General features: G+C 41.4%; 1 protein-coding gene across 3 annotated transcripts in view; it reads right to left on the bottom strand.

The window, feature by feature from the left end:
* gbe1b (glucan (1,4-alpha-), branching enzyme 1b) overlaps window positions 1-12,228 on the bottom strand; it is a 591,749-nt gene that overhangs the window by 200,628 nt on the left and 378,893 nt on the right. For all 3 annotated transcript variants that reach the window (XM_072585795.1, XM_072585794.1, XM_072585793.1), the window contains exon 8: window positions 2,901-3,016. In XM_072585795.1, the coding sequence (XP_072441896.1) occupies window positions 2,901-3,016 (116 nt within the window). The remainder of the gene's footprint in view (window positions 1-2,900; window positions 3,017-12,228) is intronic.

The following is a 12,228-nucleotide window of genomic DNA, read 5'->3' on the forward strand; positions in this document are numbered from 1 at the left end:
AACATCCATTCCAGAAGTGCACTTTTCAGTCCAATGCTCCAGCACAGTGAAGAATGTATATGATGATGATAGGACCTGTCAACGTAGATAAAGGGAGCTACATCCTAAAGTCCTCGAGATGTACAGCATGGAAACAGACCCTTCGGTCCAACCTATCCATGCCGACCAGATATCCCAACCCAATCTAGTCCCACCTGCCAGCACCCGGCCCATATCCCTCCAAACCCTTCCTATTCATATACCCATCCAAATGCCTCTTAAATGCCTTTTAAACTGGACGAGTCCAGAACAGAGGGAGATAATCAGAAAAACAGAACCGGACCATTGAAATCAGACAGCACGTTTCCCAGATGAAGAATCTGGAATGCATTCCATCATAGATTATGGATTCTAGGGAAATAGGATACTTTAAGAGCAAGCTTAATAGACTTCTGTTTGTCACAGCCTCAGTTGGAGCTCCTGTCTCTATTCAGGGCAAAACAGTTTCAAAAGGATGCCAAAGTGGGGTTGGAAAGGCCACAGCAGAGACGTACATGATAGTAGGGCGGAGGACAGACTTAAGCTATGTTGAGAGGATAAGAAAATAGTATTATACTGCTTAAAGCAGAGTAGTTAATAGTTTTGAGAGCGTAAATTAGAAAAAAACTAGGAAGGTCAATAACCACAGGACACAAACTTAAGATAACTGAGAAAATATCCAACGCAGGAAGTGGAGAATGCTTTTAAAAAGCAGTTAGTTTTGATCTTAAGTTCAATGCTTGAAAGGGCAGTTTCAATAGGAACTTTCGCAGTAGAATGATGGAAGAGGAAACTATTTGTAAGGCTACAGAGAATGAGCAGAAAAGTACAATTTATTGGATAGTTCCTTCGGGAACCAGCACAGACAGGATGGGTCAAATGGTCTTCCTTTACCCGTTTTGAATCGATATACCTGGTAACAAAGGATATGGAGACTGGCATGTGAATACAGTTGGGATGAAGATCAGCACATAATATACCTGAATGGTAGACAAATGGAAGCACTGAAATGCCCCAGTCCCTATGTACTGAGTGAGTGCTGTACTTACAGAAAGTATGTCTTCCAAACAAGACATGAAAAAAATGGCAATTCAAAGGGCATGGGGGGTCTCTTAGGGTTCTTGTTGATATTGATCTCTCACCCATATATGCCAATCTGATATTTCTATGTAGTGAATCTCCGTGGGAAAGGGAGCAGGCAGTGCACAAAACAGTCAGAGTATTACAAAATTAGACTCAAACTGGCGGAGTGGGGTTTGGGATTGATCGTGGCCTTGTATTTCCAAAGTTTGGATGAGAGTGAGATGATCCCTTTTTCTTATTTTTTCTAGACCAGAATTATTGTACATCCCAGAGGGCAGTTAAGAATCAACCACATTGCTGTGGGTCTGGAGTCACATGTAGGCCAGACCAGGTAAGGATGGCAGCTTCCTTCCCTAAGGATATTAGTGAACCAGATGGGTTTTTCCAACAATTGACAATGGCTTCACGGTCATCATTAGACTCTTAACTCCAGATTGTTATCGAACTCAAATTCCACAATGGGTTATGGTGGGATTCGAATGTGGGTACCTAGAACATTATCTGGGTTTCTGGATTAACAGTTCAGTAATAATGCCACTATGCCATTATCTCTCATAAAATTCATTAAAGGCCTTTAAAGGGAATTTACTGAGAGAATGTTTCCCTGGAGAACCCCTAAGCAGGAGAAAACCACATCATGATGAGGGGCAGTTCCCCACACCCCACTGCATGTAAGTCAAGGCAAAGCCCTTCCGCCAATGAGACAGTGTAATCTAATAGCTGTTGGGCTGCACCCTGGATTGAAGTAGACCTGCTACTCCTGTTGGCAAACAAATAAGTAGCTGGCAACTCTCGAACCAGCAGCCCCACTGGAGCGAGGATGGCATGCTGCGCTGGAACATGGGGCATTGAAGATCTCATCTGGACCTGGGTTGGCATGCCTTCATGAGAGGAAGGAGTTGAGGGTTGGGAGGGGGTTACCTTGCGTTGGGACTCCAATTGGCACAAATAAATCTTGATCTCTAGAGTGTCAGAGGATTGATGATTGAAAAAGAGGATAAATAAATGCACACACTTGGTTTGAAGAAAACCAATGAGATGGAGCTAAGAAATCCTGAAACATAAAAATCACTCAAAAGTCTTTATTCCAAACCACAGATTCAAGTTAAACCCCAAATGCAAAGTGAGGGGAAAACAGTTATAGATTCGGAATAGGGCAAGTTCAGGACAATGGTAAGGACATCTTTACAAAGCTGCTGAACACAAAGGAACCATCAGGGTTTGGGATTGAGGGCAAAAGCTCGACATCATTCAGGAGGTAGTTAGATGCTGTGAGAAGGGTATGGTGGGAAGGTGAAAAATAAGCCAGATAGGTTAACTAAGTTGCCTCCTTGATTTGTTTCCGCATGGGTGCAGGTACTGAACACTTATTCAAAGAGACGCAATTGACTCAAAACATTAAACATCAGTAAAACTGGGTCTGTAGAATAAAAACTGGTCACAACACTTACCTGTGTACAGTCATGGGATCTTTTAAATCTCAGCTGAGTGGACAGACAGGTCTTCTAATTAATGATTCATTAGCCTATCCTCCAACAACGCAATGTTCTTCCAACAATTAGCATGCTCTCCTTGAGACCCAGGCAACATTATGATCAAGTAAGAGTTCTGAAGAGAAGTCATAATGGACTCAAAATGTTAATTCTGTTTCTCTCCCCACAGATGCTGCCTGACCTGCTAAGTTTCTCCAGCACTGTCTGCTTCATGATCTTCTAACACTGACCAGTCTGACATCAAGTTAAAAGGAGGAGCATATTTTGATAAAAATTCTTTTAAACTTTAAAATAAATGAAGCATACTTATGCCATGGTGATGATATAACATAGACGTCACTCCATCAAATCGAAAGCCATCAAAATAATACTCTTCCACCCACCAGCGCAGATTAGATAGTAGGAATCTCAGTACTTCCCAGCTGAAAATAAAACACAATACCTTTAATACACAACAAACAGAGTTGCATTTATATAGCAAGTTGTATTCAAGCAGTTTTCTGGCCTCGAGACTCAACAACTGCATTTCTGGTTGCATACGTTGCAGCCACTGTAAATTTGGGTTCAAACAAAACAAGGCCTGTTCACCAATGTTCACTGATCGACAGTGAAAGAAAGACAGATCTGTAATATATATAGATGACAAATCTGACATTTTAGAATAGATGCAGTGTCTAAAAAAATGGCTGCCAGCAATCACATAACTGTTCCTTCATCCAGAAAGGCAGGCAGGCTGATGTATTATGTGAAAATCAACCACAAAGGAAGCCATTCAGAATTCAATTATCCTTGCAGAAACACAATGGATCCTGTTGAAGGTGTGAGAATTTGAAAAACGTCTGATGAAAAAGCAGGAGACTGGAAGTATTCCCATAGGAATTCCAGCACAATTGACTTTGCTTTATGCGACAATGATTCATCAAAAATTAACATCTAAGCCATCTTAAATTTCATTTGAATAAGACTTCGAGAGACAACATTTTAAAAACAGAATGCTACTGATGAGACAGCACCAGAGAGAGAACTCTAAACAGAAGAAAAGGCAAAGCAGCTAAGGGTTACATTGCTGAACTGGGGTACCGAAGGCCGCAATCCGCGTTGCTCGGAATATAAAATAGAGTGCACACCATTAAAACCCTTGTACTCTGTTCTGCTTTATCCATCTGGGGAAGAAACCGCCAACTACTCAAGGAAAAGGTCATCACTGCAGCTAAACCCGGTCTTTGAGTATACAATCTGATGTTGTAATGTTGATTTGACTTGATCTATCATTGTCACATGTACCGAGTTACTGTGAAAGGCATTGCTTTGCATGCTAACCAAACAAATCATACCTTATGATTTGAAGGAGCCAGTGTTGGACTGGGATGGACAAAATTATAGCAGATCAGGCAGCATCCGAGGAGCAAGAGAATCGACGTTTTGGGCAAGAGCTCGATGTAGGGTTCTTGCCTGAAACATCAATTCTGCTGCTCCTCAGATGCTGCCTGGCACACTGTGCTTTTCCAGCACCACACTCTCGACTGTGATCTCCAGCATCTGCAGTCCTCACTTTCTCCTGGCCAAAGTTAAAAATCCCACACCACCTGGTTATAGTCCAACAAGTTTATTTGAAGGCACTCGCTTTCAAAGCGCTGCTCCTTCGTCAGGTGGTTGTGGAGCAGGACCATTACACAGAATTTATAGCAAAAGGTTGTACAGTCATGTGGCTGAAATATAATAAACAAACTTAAATTAAGTCTTTTATCTTTTAGAATAGTTTTCCTATTTACATAAGCACATCAGAGTAATAGAACAGAAAGCAGAATATAGCATTACAGCTGCAGAGAAGGTGCACAGAAAGATCAACTCTCATACATGAGAACTCTGTTCAAAAGTAGAGTAACAGCGGAGAAGCAGCTGTTCTTGAATCTGTTGAGGAATAAATATTTGTCAGGACTAGGGATAATACCCACTCTTCTTGGGAACAACTTATTTCTGGCCCCTCGTCTGGTAAGATCCTAGGGAGTGTTGCTGAACAAAGAGACCTTAGAGTGCAGGTTCATAGCTCCTTGAAAGTGGAGTCACAGGTAGATAAGATAGTGAAGAAGGTGTTTGGTATGCCTTCCTTTATTGGTCAGAGTATTGAGTAAGGAGTTGGGTGGTCATGTTGCGGCTGTACAGGACATTGGTAAGGCCACTGTTGGAATATTACATGTATTTCTGGTCTCCTTCCTATCAGAAAGATGTTGTGAAACTTGAAAGGGTTCATAAAAAATTTACAAGGACGCTGCCAGGGTTGGAGGAGCTGAGCTATAGGGAGAGGCTGAACAGGCTGGGGCTGTTTTCCCAGAAGCGTCGGAGGTTGAGGGGTGACCTTATAGAGGTTTACAAAATTATGAGGGGCATGGATAGGATAAATAGACAAAGTCTTTTCCCTGGGGCCAGGGAGTCCAGAACTAGAGAGCATAGGTTTCGGGTGAGAGGGGAAAGATATAAAAGAGACCTAAGGGGCAACTTTTCACACAGAGGGTGGTACATGTATGGAACGAGCTGCCAGAGGATGTGGTGGAGGCTGGTACAATTGCAACATTTAAGAGGCATTTGGATGGGTATATGAATAGGAAGGGTTTGGAGGGGTATGGGCCAGGTGCTGGCAGGTGGGACTAGATTGAGTTGGAATATCTGGTCGGCATGGACGGGTTGGACAGAAGGGTCTGTTTCCGTGCTGTACATCTCTATGACTCTAAGTAATCACATATATTATGTCCATGACTCTTAAGATTGGAATTTCCCCCGAAGATTGAAAATAGTCTACTGAAATCATAAAACTATCGTCTTAAGCTCTACTAAAGCTAATTACATCAATAGAAGGGGACATTTATTAAGGTGCCATATATACTCGTGTATAGGTCAACCTCATGTATAAGTAGTCCCTTCAGTTTTGGCCAAAACACCTTGTATTTTCCATATACTTCACAAATAAGTTGATCCTAGTTCTTTACAGTTAGAGATCAACATTTATGAGTCAGTGTGCCTGCCCGCTGCACACCATTTCGGCTTTTACGTCTGCTGGTCGTACCGTGACTTTTCGGGTCTTCTAGTCCACCAGCCATCAAGCTCCGCTCCAGGTTTTCACAATGACTATAATCTGTGGAGTCAGTTTCCGCCGTTTCAGTTACCCGCAGTTTACTGGCACTAACATATTACAGGCAACGTTCAGGGACCAGGGGGCTGCCTGGAAGGTAAATTTCCCATTTTAAATGACCATATGGATATTGACTTGTTTATGAGTGTTGTTTTCTTGTTCGTACTTAAAAAACATATTATTGCTCAAAGATGAAATGCAAACGACAAACAAGACTTGAGTACAGCCATTCTTTTTCACCATGTGTCCTAGATTCAATCACCTCAGATATTTACCGATATAGTATAAAAATATTACAGTTGTTTTCGCACTTTGAACAAGCTGGGGCCATTTTACTTTGTTAACTTTGATAATATCCAAGATATTATTGTTCATTATTTTATACAGAGATCTGGCTCTTGTTTGCCCATTTTTTTGACTCATGCCAAGTATGAATTTTATCCCCTCGAAAACAATACCTTGTGTATAAGTTGACCCCCTAATTTCAGCTCAAAAAATGGTCTTCAAAACTTGACTTATACATGAGTATATACAATGGATTAGTAAATTAACTTAGAAAGTATACAGTAGATAAACAACTGGAAACATACTTCATGAACTTTCTCACTACTCCCAGCAAATATGTATTGCTTGGTGAAATAAAAACTTTCGAGAAATAAATGATCCATTCATTATTAATTGAAGATATAAACAATAGGACTGGACTGAAGAAAAGGCTCAATATTGATGAAAGTAGTGAACTAGAGGAATAAGAGAGATTTATTTAGAGAACAGCAAAGGACTAGCCACGTTATTTTTTTCTCATAACTGCTGCAGGGAAATTACACATATTACATTAAATTTAAAATTTAACTGTTTAAACCACGTTAAATAACTAGAGAAAGTGTGATATTTTCAAACTTAATTGGTTAATAAAACACAAAGATGGCAAGGCACATGATATCTTTGAGCTGTATATGTGGACGCTGGCAGGCAGCTATGTACATTTGAATTAGATGGTGGTCACTCAGCCACTTGAACTCGCTCCACCATTCAATAACATCAAGGCTGATCTGATTAACACAGATTCCTAGTGACCCCTAATGGTCTTTCACCTCCTTACTTCCCAAGAATTTACTAACATCTGCCATAAAAAGCACTCCTCCTTAAAACATAACAGAAGCAGAGTTTCAAAGACCAACATTTCTCTGTGGAAAAAAGAAATCACCTAAACTCTGTCTGAAATGGGAGACCTCTGCTTTAAACAGTGAACCCTACTTCAAGAGGACAGATCCTGACCACATCCACCCTGTCAGGATCCTTCAGGATCTTACATCAAATAAATGACCTCTTGCTCTTCCAAACTCCAGCATATAAATGCATAGACTGTCTACCTTTCCTCACAAGACAACATGCCCATTCCGAACTAACCATTAGTTTGGAATACCTTCTCTCAACTGCTTCCAACACATTTACATCCTTCGCGAGTTTTGAGAAGGTTTGTAGCTCTGGTTGAGGTTCTCGATGTAGGTTCCAGCACAGCAAGCAAACCTACAACCACATCCTTACTTAGATAAGGACAGAACTACTGCACTCAGTATTCCAGGTGAGATATTAACAATGCCTTGTATAAATGAAGCAAAACTAACATGCCTATTTTTGTATTCAATAAATAATATTCTACTAATTTTCCTAATTATTTGCCATAGCTGTATTTATTTTTTAAGTGATTCAGACACGGGGACACTCAGATCTCAAAGGCCATAGTTCCTTGCTGTTTAAAGTAGATATTAATGATTTAGATTTACATGTGGAAGACAGGATTGGGAGATTTGCAGACAACACAAAAAAAGCAGTGTACAGTAGTTTATAATCAAAGAGGATAGCTGTCAAGAGCAGGAATGATATCAGTGGTATGATTGAGTGGGCACAGAAACAGCAAATGAAATTCAATCTGGAGACGTGTGAGGTGATGCATTTGGCAAGAGCAAAGAAAGAAAGAAAACTACACAATGAGATTTAGATAAAACAAACTTGGATCTGAAGCTACTCAACCTACAATACCATGCAGCAGGTGCTGGGAAGAGGTTTTGAATGGGCAGCTAGTTAATACTGGCGCTTTGGACAGAACATGCTGAATGGCTTCATCCTATGCTTAGCTTTTTTAGGGTTCCATACCTCTGCATCATAGAAGAGAAAGTGAGGTCTGCAGATGCTCAAGATCGAGACGAGGGTGCTGGAAAAGCTCAGCAAGTCAGGCAGCATCCGAGGAGCAGGAGAATTGAGAATGATGAAGGGCTTATGCTTCTCCAGCACCACACTCTCGACTCTGCATCATAGAGTTTTGCAATCTTTCAGAATTTAAACAATATGTGTCTTTACTTCTCCAGCCAAAACACACAATTATACATTATCCCACATTATACTCCATTCGCCAGATCCTTACTCACTCATTTAATCTTATCCATATTTCTTTGCAGGTTCAAGTCCTTTTCACAACTTATTTTCCTATCTATCTTTGTGTTACCAGCAAATTTAACAATGAAACCTCTCGTCCTTTCATTCTGTTATCAGCTTAATTGATGTAATTACTCCAACGATTCAGCAGGTATCGGGACTGAAATCTTGAGAGACGTATTTTAAAAGCAAGGTGGACTTTCACTGAAACACAAGTATGCAATGCTTTGGATTTGGTTTTAACAATAAAACTGAAGGTTATTACACAGAAGAAATGGCAAAACAAACCAAGTTACTTACACATAACACAATTTAAAAGATTTTGAACAAAAAGACGTTCATCATACCTTCTTTCTGAACAGCATCACTCTACAGCATTCAAAACACTAGAGAGACTATCCTTTCTCTATTATATCTGCACATTTGACTTAACTATTGCTTTCAATTCCCACTTTTTAAGAGTCTGATATATCCAATTGAACTTGGACTTCTTCAAGTTCAATTAGCCCCGACCAGATTTGAACCAAATACTTCTTGTCTGGACATTCCAAACTAATCCTTGCATGGAGCTAACATATTTCAAACTTTATTGAAGTAATTCCTTGGTACAGGAGAACTATTTCAGACAAAATGTGTAGGAGTTGGTGTTGGACTGAGTGGACAAAGTTAAAAATCACACAACACCGTTTATAGTCCAACAGGTTTATTTGGAAACACTAGCTTTGGAGTGCTGCTCCTTCATCAGGTGGCTGTAGGGTATAAGATCGTAAGACTCAGAATTTATAGCCAAAGATTAGTGGCATAGAACTGAAATGATATATTAATCAATCCAGGATTGTTACATCTTTCATATTTTAGAATGGGTTGCAGGTTTTGGTTCATTAATATGTAAATCCCAGAACTTCTGTTAATTCACCTTCTTGAGATAACTTAAGGTTTTAAAACAAAAGGTGACGTCTCAGCTCACACAATGCATTAAAGGTGTGAGGTCAGAGTCTGTCTGGATCCCAATCTTGAGGCAGACAGGTTCTATTTCCAAAGTGGAATTTACAAAATATTCCATATATTGACTGGCTGCAGATGTGCACGTTTTGAGCAAAATAGAATGTATTTGCAAATACAAATTCAACCCATTGTACATGTGCGTGCATGAGAGAGAGAGAGAGAGAAAGTGTGCATGTGAGAATGTGTGTGTTTGCGTGTGTGCATGCTTGGTAAAGTGTGTGTGCATGCGTGCGTGAGCGTGAAAAAGTATAAGTCTAGGAGAGGGTCTGCACATCGGGGTGTGTGTGTATAGTGTAGTGTAGTGTAGTGCAGTGCAGTGGGGACACCTGTGATATGAACCCAAGTTCCCGGTTGAGGCCCTCCCCACGTGTACTGAACTTGGCTATTAGCCTCTGCTGAGTCATTTTGCGCTGTTGCCTGTCCTGAAATCTGCCTTGGAGGATGGTCACCTGAAGATTCGAGGTCAAATGTCCCTGACCGTTGAAGTACTCCCGACTGAGAGGGAGCACCCCTGTGTGTTGATTGTTGCGTGGTGTCCATTCATCTGTTGTTTGCTCGGTCTCACCCATGTACCAGGCCTTGGGGCATCCTTGCCTACAGTGTATGGGATGGACAACATTGGCCGAGTCACGAGTGCCTGCCGCGTACACGGTGGGTGATGCCCCCATGTGTAATGGTGGGATCCGTGTCGACGCTCTGATATGTCTTGCAGTGGTTGCCCTGACAGAGTTGTACGGTGTTGTGACGGATGATGTCCTGAAGGCTGGTCAGTTTGTTGCGAACAATGATCTGTTAAAGTTTGGCAGTTTTTTAAAGAAATAGAGGTGTAGGGAAAATCTTGGCAAGATGCTCATCTTCATTGATAATATGTTGCAGCCTGCGAAGAACATGGCATAGTTTTTTGGCTCCCAGGAAGTACTGGACTACGAAGGGTACCCTATTGGTTAGAACCCATATCTGTCACCTGAGGATGGCATTATAGCTTCTTGATGTGGCATGCTCGAACTGGTGATCAATGAGTTGAGCATGATACCCTCTTCTTATAAGGGCATCCTTCAGCACCTTCAGGTATCTCTCATATTCCTCCTCATCTGAATAGATCCTGTATATGATTAGGGCTTGTCCTTAGGGGATGGTTATTTTAATATGTTCTGGGTAGAAGCTAGAGAAGGGTAGCATCCTGAGGTTATCCGTGGGTTTGCAGTAGATTGAGCTACAGAGTTGCCCAACTTTGATGGAGGTGTAAGTGTCTAAGAATGAGACAGACACTAAAAAGTAATTCATGTTAAAGTCTGATGGTGGGATGAAACTCATTGAAATTACTGTGTAATTGTTTCAGTGACTCCTCACCATGGGGCTAAAGGAAGAAAATGTTGTCAATATATCTTCTGTATAGTGTTGGGGTTGGAGGTCCTGTGCAGCAAAGAAGTCTTGTTCGAACTCGTGCATGAAAATATTGGCATATTGGGGTGCAAATTTGGTCTCAATGGCTGTTCTGCATGTCTGGATGAAGAACCGATTGTCAAAAGGTGAAAACGTTGTGGTTGAGGATGAAGTGGTCGCCAGTTCCAACGTGCCACAGCGAGAAACCGTAATGATGTCCTCAGGAGACCTCCATCCATTTAGAAGTCTCAATGGAGCAGAATTTGTAAGGAGCATCCAGGAGGGTTTTCCAGAGCAGTACGCAAATAGTCCAACTCAGGAAGGGGTGATACTGGAAGTAAGTTTTAGAACAGACAAAGAAGAGAGAGGTCCTAAAGGAAGTACGCTAAACTGGAGGAAGGCTAACCATAGCAAAACCAAAGGAGCTGGGAAATGTGGATTGGGAGCAGCTTGAAGGTAAATCCACAATTGATATGTGGGAGGCTTTCAAAGAGAAGTTGACTCGAGTGCAGGAGAGACATGTTCCTCTGAAAACGAGGGATAGAAATGACAAGATGAGGGAACCATGGATGACAGGTGAAATTGTGAGACGAACTCGGAGGAAAAGGAAGCATACATAAGGTTTAGGCAACTGAAGACGGATGAAGCTTTGGAAGAACATCAGGAACGTAGGACCAATCTAAAATGAGAAATTAAGAGGGCTAAAAGGGGTCATGAAACACCTTTAGCAAACAGGGTTAAGGAAAATCCTAAAGCCTTTTACTCATTTATAAGAAGCAAGAAGGTAATTAGAGAAACGGTTGGCCCACTCGAGTACAAAGGATGAAAGCTATGCGTGGAGTTAGAGAAAATGACAGATTCTTAATGGGTACTTTGCATCAGTATTCACTGAGGAGAGGGACATGGCGGACGTTGAGGTTAGGGATAGATGTTTGATTACTCCAGGTCAAGTCGACATAAGGAGGGAGGAAGTGTTGGGTATTGTAAAAGGCAGTAAGGTGGACAAATCCCCAGGTCTGGGTACAATCTATCCCAGGTTGTTGAGGGAAGCGAGAGAGAAAATAGCTGAGGCCTAACAGATATCTTTGCAGCATCCTTGAACACGGGTGAGGTGCCGGAGGATTGGAGAATTGCTCATGTTGATCCTTTGGTGAAGGGTAGCAGGGATGGTTCAGTTAATTATAGACCAGTGAGTCTGACATCAGTGGTAGAGAAGCTGCTGGAGAAGATACTGAGGGATAAAATCTATTTACATTTAAAAGAAAATGGGCTTATCAGTGATAGGCAACATGGTTTTGTGCAGGGAATATCATGTCTTACCAACTTAATAGAATTCTATGAGGAAGTGACAAAATTGATTGATGAGGGAATGGATGTAGATGCCATATACATGGACTTCAATAAGGTGTCTGATAAGGTTCCCCACTGTAGGCTGATGGAAAAAGTGAAGTTGCAAGGGGTCCAGGGTGTACGGGCTAGATGGATAGAGAACTGGCTGGGCAGCAGGAGACAGAATAGTTGTGGAAAGGAGTTTCTCAAAATGGAGACCTGTGATCAGTGATGTTCCACAGGGATCTGTGTTGGGACCACTGTTGTTTGTGATATACATAAATGATCTGGAGGAAGGGAGAGGTAGTCTGATTAGCAGGTTTGTAGATAACACTAAGTTGGTGGAGTAGCAAA

This window comes from Chiloscyllium punctatum, chromosome 15 (genome assembly GCF_047496795.1).
Source record: "Chiloscyllium punctatum isolate Juve2018m chromosome 15, sChiPun1.3, whole genome shotgun sequence".
NCBI classification, from domain to species: domain Eukaryota; kingdom Metazoa; phylum Chordata; class Chondrichthyes; order Orectolobiformes; family Hemiscylliidae; genus Chiloscyllium; species Chiloscyllium punctatum.